We start from the raw sequence: 17233 nt of genomic DNA on the forward strand, positions 1-17233 counted from the left end.
TGCTGCTCCTGCGATGTGAGCCGTCCTAATCTCATTTGTACGCACCGTTGTCAAGGCAGCGTCTCGCCAGGTCCCGGCGACCAGCGGCTCTCGGAGGTTAAGCGCAGTGACTGCTCTGTGAAGGTATGTCTCTGAGATTTAGGGAGAGCCTGTTTGCGTCCCCCCTCCGAACGCCCAGGGAAGGAGAGGCACTTCAGGGACTCCCAATGCTTGACAAACAGACGCTTGACACACAATTTGGGTTGTTTTTGCGCTGCTACCCTTACAGCCCCCCTCCGGAGATTAATCACCCATCACTCTGTTTCATTAATATAATTCCACAAATATGAGTAATTAGGTGTATTGTGTAAACGTGATAAATCCTAGCGTTTCCTGCTGCCCTCTAGCATACAGCATCCTACATATGGGAAACTGACTACATAAGATATGAATTATCAAAATATTACTCTGGTGAATTCTCTCCTGCCCCTTCACCACCTTAGTTACTCTGTGGTGAGCGTACCGTGGCATCATCCAGGTGGGGGCTACACAGTGGTGGTGGAAGTGGCTCCCCACTGCTTCAGTAAAGTGCTTTGGGTGTCTTGAAAAGAGCTATATAAATATATATGTAACATTCATTTATGCTTTGTGATGGGCAATATTGGTACATAAGTCGATCCAGAATAACGACTGAGTAGGGAGTGTTGGAAATCCACCATCCATACTCACCTGCCCTTTGATGGGTTGTGGGGGGTCCGGAGCCCATCACGGCAGAGGGAGAACATGCAAACTCCACACACATGGAGACATGGCGGAGACTCGAACCCGGGTCCCAGAGGTGTGAGGCAGCAGTGCTAACCACTGCACTACCATGAGATGGAGAGCAAATTTGATAAAATGGACTGCCCAATGAACACCGTGTTGAACATCTTTTAAGAATGAAAAGAAGTTAAATAATTTTTTTAAAACCCAACAGTATAGTATTTTCAAATACGTTCACATCATTGTCAAAACTATTAAAATAATACACCAAAACATGACACTGAGGTGATCATGACAGCAAGGACAACTGTAATGCCCAGAAGCACAGAACTATTACCATGTTAATTGCACTTTTATTTGTGATCTATCTGCAAGTCAAATGTTTTTCAGAATCAAAAGCAAGAAGTGATAATATACTTTTTCGCATGTTACCGTTACATAATCACATCACTGGCAATCAGAAAAAGCCATGTCCTTTACAATACTCTGACTAAATATTTTCTTAACGTAAGGCAACATTTAGGTAACATTGCTAAATTATTTCTTGGCTAATACATTCCTGTGAATGCAATGATGCATACAAATTAATATAACAGCCAAGCACATTATACAGTCTAAAACAGGGTATTGCTATATTGGGACTTGCATGTGTCATTTCTAGCAAATGGGACAATTACTGTAAGCAAATGCACTCTTATTACGCTGGATTCCTGCAGTCTTTGTCTTACTACTGCCTAGCTGTTACCATGGCGATGGACACTAGCTTCCACAGACATCGAACAGACCTTTAGAGGAAAACACGGCACAAAACGGATGGATTTCTTTTATCAGCACCTCTGCGAAAGGCATTTAATCTAATCACAGGCTGAAGGCTAAAAACCTGCCCCCTCATCTGCTTCTCAGTTTCAAATCCCACAGGCTAAATGGATTCTGACAATGTGAAAACAACTTAGTCGTGCTACTTTATTTTGGAGTAAATATCTGAGGCTCAACCTCCCATCCAGGGTGTACCTTAGTCTTGTTTTCTGTGCTGTCTGGGATAAGCTCCAGACTCCACTGCAACTCTGACCAGGAAAAGCCATCGGAAGATGGATGGGTGGATAGATGGGTTTTAGGGTGAAATTTAATTTGCAAATATAGCAAATATTCCCACAAAAAAACATGCCAACAAACAAAATTCATCCTCATTTCAAAAGCTCCACCTGCCACAGATGCAGTACATTTTTGCCAACAGTGCAGACAGTACAGTGTTGTTCTTGTGGTCTGACACACATTCTGTGGTCTTTCATCTCGACCCTCGAACGGATTTCAGAAAATCATCCTTTGTGGCATCAATCATTTCTGTGAAATTCTGTCCCACCCAGATTCGACACACTCAGTTTGCCTTCCCTGCCTAAATAACAGCAAAGAAGTGAACTCGACTTAAACAATGAAGACAAGAGCTCAAGGCAAACAGCGGCGAAGAAAGGGACGGATCAGCAGGCACAACATCTTAAAAGAGGAGATATTGCGGATAAACAGGGTAAAAAAAGGATGTGGCAGGATTTGAAGTCTCATACATTTATTAAACATAAGGACACGCTCAATTTATATAGATTACTAACTTTTGGGCGTCACAATATGCCCCTTGTTAATAATTTAGGTGCATCACTAATATGCTGACCAAATTGTGGGTGTAAGTAAAGGCCCGTATACAGTAGTACTGAAAAGCCGGCATCCAGGCAGAATTTGCTAGGTGTAAATATGCTGGTACCCCCATTATCTAAAGCCCTGCATATCAAGATTATATCGTTATCGTGAATTCTTTTGGCCACTATAATCATGTCGGAAAAATGTGATATCATGACAGCCCTAAGCAGAACCCGGTGGCTTGTGAAAGCTTCCACTGAAGCACATGTAAAATAAACAAAAAGTACAAATTACCTTACAAATATATATTTTAGCTTAATTATGGTGTGATTTTTGAAACGCCATTAAACTGTTAGTGATTGGCTACTTTTGGTCAAATGACCATTCATGCCAGGAAATTGCCTTTAGATGTCAAGGGCCTGATTATAACGGTCTGAAGCACATGGTACAGCCCAAAACCACTTTTTCTGTCATTTTGAATGATCAAATTCAGTAATAATGGATCTGTTTAAAAGCGGAATATCAATGTGACAATGGATAATGTAAGGAAAAAAGGATATCTATATGCATTAAAGTTAACATATTTAAATATAAAGACAAAGTTTAATATTAATACAATAGGGCAAGACCATTTACTGTAATGTCCCCTGTTAGGCAATTAGAGATACTATCAAAAAAACTCAGAGGGTGTGGAGATAAAACACTTAATTTTATATAAAATATTAGGATATTTACTGATACTGTAAATTAATACAACGCAAGTCTTAAACTAGAATAGGAAATTCTGCGCATTGTGCTTTCAAAATGAAAACTCTGTGCATTAAAAGGGCAGCACAGTTGACATCCGGGGTCACAGGGTTACATAACATAGCTGTGCAGAACAGACTAGATAATCATCAGAGGTGATAAAAATCTGAGGCAAATATGTTATTTTTGTTTAAATGTTACTTAAATCCGCCAATATGATTCATGATTTATTTTTTGTAATTATTACATAATGTCTTTATACATAATTATTTAATTTAATAAATGTATTTAAACAGGCATTTTTTATAAGACTGAAAAGTGATACATGCATGTCATACAACTTATAATTTGAAACCTGCAGTTGATTTAGTTCCACCTGATTTGGATACAGTCTGAGCTAAAACAGGATTCACAGTTATGTCACTATGTTTGCACTTTATAAAAAATATATAATAAAAATTCAGCAAGTGTAGGGTGTGAGCAGAAGGGAAAGTCATTTTAATTAGAGAAGATGGGTCTCTTCAGATCTTTGTGCTAGTCTTACCGCTCATTTAGTGTATAATTAACACAGCCGATTTTTTATGATTAAGTTGAGGTGATGTTATTATGAACCCTGTCTCATATTTTAATATTCATAACCATTCATCTTAAAGTATCCACTATGTAAAAATTCAACAGGTGAAACAAAATAACACAATTAATTCACTTGAGGTTAGTTACTCTGACTACTATAAATTACCTAGATTTGGTTTAGAAAAAGCAACTCCTTCTTTACATATATTTAATTTTGGAAGAACTGCTGGTAAAACTTTACTTAAGGCCAAGTTGTTAGTAATTTACAAACACATTCATAACACATAATGATGCATTCATAAAGCATTAGAAACATTACTATAAATATTTACCAAAAGGCATAAAACGTTACACCCATGTGCATTATGCATTATGAATGCATTATTATTAGTTATTAGTGTTTATGAATTACTAAAATATGGCCTATGTCACTGAACTATTATTGAAAGAAACTTTACAAACAATGGGAATAATTGTCTCTATACGTATTTCTTTGAGTAAATCGCTGTGGAAAAATTAATATGTGCTGAACATTCAAGAGTTTTCTGCACAGTTTTGCCAATGAGACCCTTGCAAAGGAAATTACTGATAACAAAAATCAGGGATTAAAAATGACAGACATGCGGTGTACGATTATCATGACCGGCACAGAGGGGCATTCATTAACACCTGAGCCTTACCTTCACTGAGTGGCACACAGTTTTTTTTTAATGTGCTGTGTGTAGGCAGTTCATACTCAGGGCATTAATTGGCATGGTGGTAAAACAACCCCCCCAACACCCTGTGAAAAATTCTGCTGGCTGTTTATCATCCTGGACCATGACAACCCAGGGCTCTGTCACATCTTCCTGTGACATGCTTTTAGAGTCCAGGTTCCCAAACTATTCAGCCTATGACCCCCCAAAATAAGTGCCATGGACCCATGACCCCCATTTGGGGTGGGGGGAGGGGCTTTGGTACATTTATCGCAATCAGCCAGTTGCGGTTACTGCTGATAGAATATTTAACACGTTTTTAAAATTTCATAATCACCTTGTGGAAATGCTCTCGTCTCCTGCACTTCGGAACCCGTTAGAGGATTATGAGCTTCGGTAAACAATGGCGCGCAGCGTCACGCCACACTGATTCCGGATTCCCGATGCGTGTCTCACTCAATGGGTCATTCACTAACAAATGCATCATGCTAGACCCATCCATCCATCCATTGTTCAAACCACTTTTCCTACTGGGTCGTGGGGGGTCCGGAGCCTATCCCGGAAGCAATGGGCACGAGGCAGGGAACAACCCAGGATGGGGGGGCCAGCCCATTGCAGGGCACACTCACACACCATTCACATCTACGGGCAATTTAGCAACTCCAATTAGCCTCAGCATGTTTTTGGACTGTGGGGGGAAACCGGAGTACCCGGAGGAAACCCCACGACGACATGGGGAGAACATGCAAACTCCACACACGTGTAACCCAGGGACGGATTATGGGTTGTGTGGGCCCCTGGGCAAAATGTTCGCGAGGCCCCCCCCCCACTACCACCAGCACCACCACCAGCACCACCACCACAACCACTACAATTCAAGGGCCCTTGGCAGCCAAACGCCCTCCCTATAGGGTCAGGGGCCCTTGTAGGCAGAGGATCAAAGAATGTAGGCCCTCTAAAATAGACAAACGAAAATACATTGTTGATAAGCGTTGCAAATTGTTTTGGGCTAGGGGCCCCACTGGCCCCCTGCACCCCAAGGGCCCCTGGGCAGCTGCCCCGCTGGCCCGGTCCGTAATCCATCCCTGCTCCTGGGCTAAGAGTACGTTTGGCAAATATGCATAAGAACCTTGTCACTGATGTTTGCTGTGCAACATAAAAAATACAAGAGGTATTTCATGCGAATAAAGAAATTAGTAAGAACTAAATGAATGTACACAGAAACCTTTTCATTTTTGTATTGTTTGTGTTATTCATCAAGTAGCAGAAAGTGTTAAAGTGTGGTATATCAGAAATCATGATATTGAGATATACGTGGTTATCATACCAAGAATTTTTCGTACTGTTGTAGCCGTACATCACACCATAACAATTTGGGAAGTAGTAAAGAATTACAGAAATAACACTTTTATTCGTAAATTCATGATGTGACAATAAATACTGAGAGCAATCGTGACAAGAATATGTCATTTTAAGATGGATGGATAGAGTGAAAAATAGACTCTGCACCAGTAATTTTCTAAACTTTCACGGTGTAACGAACATCACATACTAATCATTTGAAAGCAAATGGGTCTTTCAAAGACAGTGATCAAAAAGGCGTAATCAGCGAGGCAGCAAAAATGAGCTATTGAGCAATCAGTGGGAGGAGTAATGGACAGCGGGCTTCGTTGGGAAGTTTGGAGAAAATCCTAACAGTTGAATTTCACTAGCAGCAGAAATATGATTGCAGTGCCTGCCTCTGTGTTAAAACGCCCAGCATAGCGTTACCCGGGAAAACACTCATTCTTAGCTCTCTATCTCACCACCTCTGTTCTTCAGTCATATGTTCCTTCCTTGTTAGAAAGTTGGCTGCTAACCTCCTCATCTGTGCCTCATGTTCTTGTCCAAGTAATCCACAATCCCATCAACAATTTCCTCATTGTTATTGTTATTTAGAGCATTAAAGTTGTGTCCTGTGATGGCCTGCCCCCCCATCCTGGGTTGTTCCCTGCCTCGTGCCCATTGCTTCCGGGATAGGCTCCGGACCCCCCGCGACCCAGTAGGATAAGCGGTTTGGAAAATGGATGGATGGATGGAAGTTGGACTGTTCACTTACTGACAATTTGAGCTTCATTACCACCTGAATATTGCTGGCATTCTTACAGCAGTGAACAGATGCGTCACCAACCTACTTATGAAAAGATAATGACACCCGTCTGCTTCTCTGCCCCTGTTTCTTGCATTCAGCAATTCCCCCAAGTCCACATGTGGATCAGCTGACATGCATGGGCATCAGTTTCTTACAGCCATGTGATCAGGGGTGTCGTTAGTCTTGGGGCCCCATGAAAGCGTGTCAGACTGGCCCCCCCAAACCACACCAATCATATTTACTTCCCAGTTTGTTATGGTTCCTGTCACTCAGGGACCCTTGGAAACATCCGGACTTTTCTCCCTTAACGGCGTCCCTGCATGTGACGGACACATGGAGAAAAAGTTATTTTCATGCTCCCTGTAAATTAAGTTTCACCGCCAGTTGAATTTGCTAAGATTAAATATTTCTGTAATTCGTGCTAGTTAACGTGCGATAAGGTAAGAGCAAGTCTGGCTGGCCAAAACTATCTATATGTAAGCATATATGGAGGAGATTAGAGAAGTATAACAGCTACATGAATACATGCAAATTGACATGAAGTAGTAACTATAAAAAAAAATACTTCCGATTTAAATAAAGCAAACTGTGAAAATCGTTAACCCCAGGATTACATGCAAGCTGTCTGAGATAAACGGCGTCATTTTTGCACCCAAAAAATGACTAACAAGCCTCTGTGTAATTTCTCTTCACTTGTCTACTTACATAAACGCCTCCTTTCAGCAAAGCCGACAGATCTCACTACTTTCATCTGTCTTTACCACAGTGATTCTAGAGGCATGAGGATACAGACCTGCCTGTTAGATATTTCGGCTACGTTAGCACCCAACACTTCTCATCCTCTGTGTTTTTAACTCTCTGCTTTGTCTCCGGAAAATCGGCTCGCCGAAGGCCCGCTAATCCACTGAGTCACTGACGGCAGGAAAGTGCCGTAAAACGGCCGAGCCGCCAGGATGTGGTGCACGCAGGCGGGGCTCTCGTGATACATTTAATTGCTGGCTCTCACTGTTTACGAGAGGAGAGTAGGTGCCCTTCAGATCTGCGGCCTTCACCAAGCTGTACTGTCAGATAGCATTTGCCACGCTGTGCTGCTCCATACCGCGCCAGTGCCGGTTCAGCCATACAGAGCCCCCCCCCCACTCCTCCACAGCTCGACTTCATACTGTGTAACAGGTTTTGTACCCCTACTCTTCAATTCTCTCTCCCACTTCTGCCAGCTACAGCGTTTCCAAAGAAACGAACTTCTGAGAAGTTCGACTCACTAAATTTTGCTTCAAGAAATGACTTTAACCTATTCAAAGGGTTTGCGCCGTTTTTACGAAAAGGATCTTAACTGATGTCAGATCAGACTGAAGGCGGAGACGTGAAAATCACATTTTGCTGCCGATCCTGTGACTGTGCGGCCGAAAATGTTCACGCTTGATTTACCAGCCATGGGTTGACATCCTGTCAAGGATGCACCTTCCCTCACACTGAAGATTTTGCAGGGGGAAGCAGGACAGCCCGAGCCTTTAAAGTCCAGGCCTTCTGTACACTGCGGTGTGATTAAACGTGGCATGTGTTGCTCTCAGCTCCGTGCTCAGTGAGAGCTCGCTGAATGGAAACCCACAGCCGGCCACAGGTCTCTGGGATACCGAGGAGTCTGAGAAAAGGGAAGGAGAAACTGCTGAGCATTAATGATTCTGAAGGCCCCTTATCTGCAGCAGGAGCCAAGCCCGAGCAGCGGCCCACGGACTGAACCATTTTTGCATTTTTCAACTAAATCAAAAGACCTGTTCCATGCAGGAAACACCCATCTTACAGGTAAATGAAATGCATTAAAACAATTTCACCATATTCGATCCACAAGAAGCAGCTTTCGTTTTATGTAACATTGCATGAGAACACAAAAGTATATTTTCGGTAGTTTGTTCATCGATCCGTTATTCCAAATGGAGACGCCCAAAGCCGCCAGGCACGTGTTTGTGCTCAGTGGCAAATCTGTTTTCTGTAATACTCGTCCCATACTAACAAATCCGATTTACTCTTCAACACTGTTACAAATTAGCAATTAAGGTGGTCAAGCCTGAACAGATTAATTATATAGCACCACATTAAATAAGATTCTAACACATTTCATCATTATTTGTCAAAAAACTTTCCTGGTTAGTGAAACTGTTAGCTGTAACAGGCGGTCAAATGTGCACAATGCTTAGATCATTAAATTGTAGACACAAATGATAAAATATTCATAATTAGGCTCCAGTGTTGTTTAGTCATATTGGTTTCTGCAGGACGAAAGGACCACCTTCTGTTTGAAAGTTATTATGCAGAGGTGGAAACTCATGGTTCTCATAGACGCATGTGAATTTGGACTGAAAAAATTTAAATCCCTCTGTTCAGTAACAATGTTCCAGACAGAAAGAGCCATCAAAGCTCAGAATTGTTCTCTACGGAATTAGAATAACTAGGAAAGCTGGGGAAGGAAATAGGCATCCCTACAGTAGGTGGTTTTGAAAATGAATATACTGCCAAAGGGCTTTTATGTTTATTTTTTATTTTAGCTGTGGGAGAGAATCTTACCTTGGATACGTTACCCTGCATTATATGTCACTACTGTATTTACATCCATCCATTTTCCATACTCACTTGCACTTGTGGCTTCCGAGATGGAGTCCCCGGCCGTATTTACACACATACGTTTTTATGTAAGCAATGGTGATGCATCAGCAAGTTACGTTTAATTACAGATTACAAATAAAGCGTAAGTGAGCAAATGCAGACTATTAGGAAATTTCACTTGTTAAAGCAATCTTCTGATATAACACACCATTCTCTTCGTGGGGGCAGGAACTGACACATGCTCGCTCTTCTAATTGAACATTTGTTATCCTAATGACCAGTCTGATACCACATAATTTGGACTTTGGAGGTGCCACAGGAAAAGGATTCCTTCCCGGGATCAATGAAGCTTATCTTGATATAGCTACAGAATGGTGATATTAAGAAAATCATCATACTTTATCTAGAAGAGCAGAATTACTTTGACATCCTTAATTTTCACCATCTATAAGCAGCGAGTATTGTATTTACAGGACAAAAAACACTAAGATCATAAACCACTTGATCAGATATTTTTTAGCATATTATATTGTCAAGCTATGTTCTCTCTATTGTGTGATTACAATGGACATCAATTCTATTAAGCTTAATTTAAAACGAGAATTATAGCGCGACAGATTTTGGGGAATGCAGTGCTAAGTATCACAAGACGGTCGAGCTCTTAAAAGGGTTTGACTCCATTACCGTTCAACGTTACAAACAATCCTTTGGCCATATTTTACATGCAGCTCTATTTTCGAAACAGTACTGATATGCACTTGAACTGAAGACGATGGAATGAAAAGCTACCCCACAAACCAGGAGCCAAAATAGTTCTTAAAACACAATAACATGCTACACCTTACAGCCAAAAAGAACAAGGCCACCTTTAAGCCGGAAGGTGAGAGGTAGAATAAATACTTTGAAGGTTTCCATGGTGAGAACAGTCAATGGCTTCGGCGTCATCAACTGCGCTCCCATTGGCTGAGGGAAAATTTCAGAGCGGTCGAGTCACTCGCGGACCCGTGGCATGTGGACATCGAAATTGCAATGTGCCAAAAGAAAATCTCAAATAGCCACCATAAATAGGTAAATAGAGTTCTTCATGTGGGAGAAACTCAACGTTTTCACGATGACTAAGTGACTAAAGACCAATGGGATATGACTCGAGGCTTATTATCGATATGGTGTGATGAATTTTAAGTATGGACTGCATCTAAACAGGCCTTGAAACGCAGTGTATGCAAAAGGACCATGAAGTTGAGATTCAAGCCTGCGGACAAGAATAACAAGTGCTTGTCTTTTAATGAGCTCAAAAGCAACTATTATTCACTTAGATTTTTTTTTCCACCCCAAGAATATGTTTTAGATAGAGCAAATTAAATGGATGAAATGTTGCTGACCCACATAAATATAAATATGATCAGTCCCATGACCCCCCTCCTGGATGCATAACATGAGGATGGATAGATGATTAATGGTCTTTAATGGGGGTGATGCAATTAAAGGTGTTAATTTGAATTTGTACGTTAATTGCTTTCTCTACGTTAAAACATTTTTTTTTTGCAATGAAAAGAAACGGAAATGCAAATGCAAGTGAAGTTTAATTGTCCAGGACATTACTTTTCACTGTAAACAAAAAAAAAACAATTTTGATTAACAATTTAAAGTGGCATAGTCCTTTTCCTGTAGAACAGTCTAGTAACTAGAGTATATACTGCTTTGGAACAATGGCATGTTATATACTGAACTGCAACCATGACTAACATGTTCCATTTGAGCAGGCGTAAAAAACAGGCCTTATTTACTGCCTGATAAATTTCATTAGTGTCATAGTATGCAGTAAACAACAGAGTTTAGTCTGTTATTAATTTTCTCATGTTTGGGCCATACATGAAACAAACAATAAATATAATGTATTACAGCAAATTTACAAATAATTGCTCCACAATGTCACCATTCATGCATATTGAATATTTTTTTTAATACCCACCAATATCAGTTAATTTTTTTTAATAAGACATCTGATGTGGTTTAACACACGCTTTAGCAAATACTCACCACACGCTTTAGCAAATACTCACCACATGCTATAGCAAACATTTTTGGACACTTCCCTAACTTTACATGCGCAACTCTGTTTTTTATTTCACTCTAAATTAGTTTTTTTTATTCCAAAACTCTATAAACTGCAAATCTGTGTTAGATTCGCACAGGACTCAACATTCGCTGGAAGTCATTAATTCAAAATGTCCCCCTCTATAATTAGTAAATTAACTATAGGAAATGAGTCAACTTCTTTCTTATTTTCCTGGTATAACACTGCATTCCAGTTATTGGTTATGTGCTGAAGATGGCAGGGAATTTTAAACAAAACTAACAAACGTGCAAATGCAGCCCAGCAAATGAAACCAAAATGAGTCACTGGGCTCCTTGCCGTTTAGACCCTGCTGACTGAAATGCACCTTACAGCTGCCTCCTCTAAGAACTGAAATGAAAAAAAGAAAGCGAATTATATTTTATTTAGAGACAAGAGCACTGAAGCCTGAAGCCTGTAACTTAAAACAAGGTAAATATCATTTAAAATGGGATACTTTCATGTATGAAATAAACTTTAATTAATCATTTGAGGCAGCCATTTATTTGGATTTTTTTTTACCTTTATACATGGCTGCTCTGTGACAAGGTACAGTTTCCCCTGTGTCTCTACTCAGGATAAACAATTTAAAGATGCTCTTTGCCATTACTGACGGAACCACAGGCAGAATTCTGTTCTGTACCAGATTCTAAAGGAGAATATCGTGGTATCTTTCTGGGTACTGAAGCTGCACTGGACAACAGCTACAGGTAGTGATTCGACCCAGTCACTGCAGATAATAAGGCAGCTTTAAAATTCAATATAGCCCTGAACTGTCACAATGCATTGTTCAGTATAATGCTGGTGTGCAAGAAAGACCTTAATGGATCTCCTTCACATTGCTGTAGGATGAGCCTGTTGCTGAAAATTCCCCTCATGCTGAGAAGTATCGACTGGAAGATTTGGGAGACAGGCCTGCACGACATGTGATGTTACTATCGACATCGCATGTTATATACAGGAAGTCATCATATCGCCAGGACCGCGATGGTCAGCAGGGCTGATCAATAAGTTATGCTGAAATGGTTTTACTCTGTTATAGAAAACAAAACTTAACAGGCTCTGCAATTTAATTATTTTTCCTTTTCAAGATTATCTAATATATGCCGAGATATCAGGGGATGGGGCGGCATGGTGGTGCAGTGGTTAGCACTGTTGCCTCATGCCTCTGGGACATGGGTTTGAGTCTCCGCCTGGGTCACATGTGTGTGGAGTTTGCATGTTCTCCCCATGTCGTCGTGGGGTTTCCTCCAGGTACTCCGGTTTCCCCCCACAGTCCAAAAACATGCTGAGGCTAATCGGAATTGCTAAATTGCCCGTAGGTGTGCATGTGTGAGTAGATGGTGTGTGAGTGTGCCCTCGTACCCATTGCTTCCGGGATAGGCTCCGGACCCCCTGCAACCCAGTAGGATAAGCGGGTTGGAAAATGGATGGATGTCAGGGGATTAAGGCTGCAGACTCTGTTCTGTACATGATATGGACTGTGAAACATATGACTGCAATATTTTACTGCAGCACATACTCATTACACATTCTGTTTCTGGTTTTCCTACAGTGTTGCCTCTCTCTCCACACACACACACACACGCACATGTAGGGTATACCTATCCTTATGGGGCCCGCTCATTCACTTCTATGGGAAAAATGCTAACGCTAACTATGACAATCTTAACCCCCACCCTGCCCTAACCATAACCATAAGTAACCAAGCAAAATACAAGAGTTTTTGCATTTTTAGATTTTCATACTGTAGCAGTCACTGATTTTTATAAAATAGAGTTTTCCCTTATGGGGACCAGGAAACCAGTCCCCATAAGGGAAAAAACAGATATTTATCACGTTATGGGGACATTATGTCCCCATAATGATAGGTACTGTATACCCGCTCACACACACACACAGTCATGTAATCATATTTTTTTGGGGACCGCTCTTTCATTTCTATGGGAAAATGCTAATGCTAACTATGACAACCTTAACCCCTTAACACACACACACACGCAGAGTACTGTAATGTATCATGTTATCTGTCAACAGATAACTTCTTTACAACAGATAACTTTAACTGTTCCAGCCTTTATTAATTATTAATATTGTTGTTATTATTATTATTGAATCACTGTACTGCGTCTGGCTGCTGTAACACTACAGCATCCCTAATGGTATTAGTAAAGTACCTACCTTGCCACCCACCTACCTAGTAATGGTGTGTCGCTTTAGATTTTTGCTTATTATTCTTTTTTTTTAGGTTAGAACTGGTGCTAAAGCTACATAAATCAGTCTCTCTTTTTCAAATCCAAAGCAAAACACCATTAAAACTTGGACGACAGTTGAACTAATTATCTCCCAAAAAAATGTATCTTTCAGAAGCCAGCGTTTACCTGAATGTCCCCTTCCTTTCACAGCCTGTGTGGGTCGATACTAATGGCGGCAGGAGTTGTCTGCCTGTTGCATTTATGTAAGGTGTTGGATTTTGCTGCTATTACTCTTCTGAGAGTTTATCTGATTGTCTGAGGCATGCAATGCCCGCGACTTATACAGAACTGTGTGTTCCTTCTACCAAGAGCGGGTTATTGACAAGTCATTGTCTTTTTCCAGCCCAAGAATGTGTTTTAAATTGAGCAAATGAAAAAGTTACATTCGCCCTCTCAAAAATTTAGCAAACAAATAATGGAAAGTCGGGGGTGCAGTGGTTAGCACTGTTGCCTCACACGTCTGGGACCCGGGTTCAAGTCTCCGCCTGGGTCACATGTGTGTGGAGTTTGCATGTTCTCCCCATGTCGTCGTGGGGTTTCCTCCAGGTACTCCGGTTTTCCCCCACAGTCCAAAAACATGCTGAGGCTAATTGGAGTTGCTAAACTGCCCATAGGAGTGCATGTGTGAGTGAATGGTGTGTGAGTGTGCCTGTGATGGGCTGGCCTCCCATTCTGGGTTGTTCGCTGCCTCCTGCCCATTGCTTCCGGGATCCGGACCCCCCGCGACCCAGTAGGATAAGGAAAATGGATGGATGGATAACGGATAGTCGAGTACAGGGTCCTGACAATAGATCAAGGGCTAAATGCTGTTTAGTTGTGTCCTCTACGGGACCAAAACATTGTCAGAGGAGTTCCCTTGTCACCGTTGAGTTCTGGCAGAACCCTTTCACCATCCAACCATGATATCGTATTTGAACTGCTGCTGAAATGAAGTGGAAATGTCATAAGAAACTGTGCCATGGGCAATTTTAGCTGCAGGAAGTCCAGCAGAAGAGGGATGCACTATATCTAAAATAAACGATGTCAGAAAATGATCTGACGGAGCACTTTGTGGAGACTGATAGGTCATCCCAAAAATATATGATCAAATTTCATTACAGTTAGAAGCAGCGGTACAACTTCCATTTCAGTCAGATATGAGAAATTGTTTTTGCCCAGATATAAAATAAATATATATACACAAACACAAGATATATCACACACAAACAAAGGCACAATTTTCAATGGAGTGTGTTGAAAACAGCACTAAGGGGAGAGAAGCTCCTTGATATATAACAGTTCAAGATTCCTGAGGAACAGCTTCAGACATTTCGTGACACTTTACCATTTCATCCCAGGAATGCTCTCCTGCTCTCCTGCAGCTGCACAGGGCGCACTAATAACGTGCGGAGAGACATGTTTTCAGTCGGTTCTATTTTTGATCTCTACCGGGACTGCATGTACGGAACTTGGGGGGAAAAAAAAAAATCACATCAAAAGAGAAGCTGAGAGCGAATAGCGTCTGGTTTATGAGAATGTGATCACCTTCCAAGATGATTTTAGGGAGCAAAAACGGGTTTGCAAATTGAGAAATGGGTGCATGGGTTACTTGTCCTGTCAGAAGGCCTAACCAGAATGCAATGCGGTTTTTGCAGCAGTGAAAACGTGGTAGAATGCAGCGCCAATGGAGATTTTTAATATTAATGCGCATTTGACATGGTCTTCATATGTTTACATAAGCTACTTTATCATTTTAATGTATATGCAAATAAAAAGTGCACAGTGCTCCTAATTTTATTTGCGGTTATCAATATAAGATTTGGTGAAATTATTTCAGTTTGTGTAGCAGTACCTTTTGAGCCTCTCCAGTGCATTTTGATAATACCAGGAGGATAATGATAATCGTTATATTAAATTTCCATATTCTTTCTCTAAACTTGACTAAGATGTTCTAACAGGACTTAAACAGAGATGTTGATGCTTGAGAACTTTTCCTGGACTTACGAATGTTAGGCTTGGCCGTACGTGAAGCTAACTAATGGAATCGCCATAAGATTCCATCATTCATGCTTACGGAGATAGTTAGTTTGGTAATACTTCACTTAAGGTTATGTCTTTAGTAATTTATAAACACATTCATTACAAATAATAGTGCATTCATAAAGCAAGTAATGTAGTACAAAGCATCCTTAATTCTTATACCCAGCATTATAATGCATTATGAAGTAGTGTGTTATGCCTTTTTATAAATATTTATAATCATGTTTATAATGCTTTATGAATACATTATAATGCATTATGAAAGTGTTCAAATCACTAAAAACATGGCCGAGTGAAGTGTTACCATTAGTTTTAATACATATTCCTCACTTTAAAGTTGCTATTAAACTATGTTTATATTATAATTTAGTGTCTTATAATGTTTTCAATATTTTCTCAATATTTCTTAAATACATCAGCATTTAAAAAAAGCATACTGTATATACCTTCTCACAATAACATCCTGGGCTGGGAACTGACAGGCACTCATAGATGCCCATGGCGCTGAAGATGTCGGAGTGGACAGGGGTGCCACAGCATCACCATGAAGGCGAACCCCCCCCTTGCAGGTTTCCAGCACCTGTCTCTAAGCAACTGACTCCTCAGAACACGCTGAGCAACACTGAACATGATTAGGTACATTTCTGAACAACGCGGCAGGGGGTCAGAGGCACTCATCACCGTCCAAATAAAACACAGCACTGGGACGTCACTCAGAAGGCTCCCTAAACAGCTGAATTCATTGCAGCATGGTCCTTACTAGACTTCCAGCGGTAACAGGCACCATGTTGGACATTAAGCCATTAAGCTGTAAATCTAAGTGCTAAGAGGTACCACTGAGCAAGGTAATTACAACAGCTCTATAATGTATCCACCTGTATAAGGATTTTTAATAATAATAATAAATTTAATTTCTAATGCACTTTTCATTAAAACAAATCTTAAAGTGCTACAGAGTAAGACACATACTGTAAGAACAAAAAAAACATTTAAAAAAGTATCAACAGTTAAAATAAAATTTGCAGCAAACGTCTGTCGGTAAGCTGACGAAAACTTTCAACAGGATCAAGTTTATTTATTAGACACGCCTTGATAATAGCAATATGATTAAGTGTCACGTGGTCCCCATAATGTCCGTGGGACGTTGGTTTTACATTGGCCACAGGGAATTGCACACATTTGCTTATCACTACTTGGTTTACTGCACGTTGGGACAATGTGCATTTGACGTTCGCTGCAGACGTTGAGTTGACGTAAACCCGATGTGCAGATGCACGTCCGGCCAACGTCTGCTAATGACGTTGGGCCGACGTTATGTCCGGCGTTCTACCAACGTTGGGCCAACATTAAATGTTAGCTGGGGCGGGGAGTGGTAGAGCAGAAGGCCCGATCCCCCGCTCTGCGGAGCGTAGTCCAAGGGGTTCTAAGGAGGTAGGAGGAGGAAGAATGAAAGGAACGTGAAGAGGTCTGAACAGTGATGAGATCTTTGAGGTAAGAGGGGGCAGTTCCATGAACACATTTATGGGTGAGGAGTGAGACCTTATATTCAATGCGGAGTGATACGGGGAGCCAGTGAAGTGTCTTGAGAATAGGAATGATGGGGTTGAATTTTCAGACCCTCATCAAAATTCTAGTAGCGCTGTTCTGGATGTGCTGAAGTTTTTGAATGTTCTTGTTAGTTGTGCCACTGAGAAGTGAACTGCAGTAGTCCAGCCTGGAAGAGACA

General features: G+C 41.0%; 1 protein-coding gene across 3 annotated transcripts in view; it reads right to left on the reverse strand.

Moving 5' to 3' along the window:
* Positions 1 to 5293: 5293 nt before the first annotated feature.
* The window catches only part of LOC125713506 (rab effector Noc2-like), a 71882-nt gene continuing 59942 nt past the window's right edge, over positions 5294 to 17233 (reverse strand). Inside the window, exons 10-11 of one of the 3 annotated variants that reach the window (XR_007383606.1) lie at positions 7945 to 8158; positions 5295 to 6832 (exon numbers count right to left, since the gene is read on the reverse strand). Coding sequence is in view for 2 of the 3 variants with exons in the window: in XM_048984708.1 (XP_048840665.1) it covers positions 8028 to 8158 (131 nt within the window). In the remaining variant the exon portion in view is untranslated. Of the gene's footprint in view, positions 8159 to 9985; positions 11585 to 17233 lie in introns of those variants that run through there. The other 2 variants (XM_048984708.1, XM_048984709.1) reach the window with 2 other exon arrangements.

Source organism: Brienomyrus brachyistius, chromosome 18 (genome assembly GCF_023856365.1).
Source record: "Brienomyrus brachyistius isolate T26 chromosome 18, BBRACH_0.4, whole genome shotgun sequence".
NCBI lineage: Eukaryota > Metazoa > Chordata > Actinopteri > Osteoglossiformes > Mormyridae > Brienomyrus > Brienomyrus brachyistius.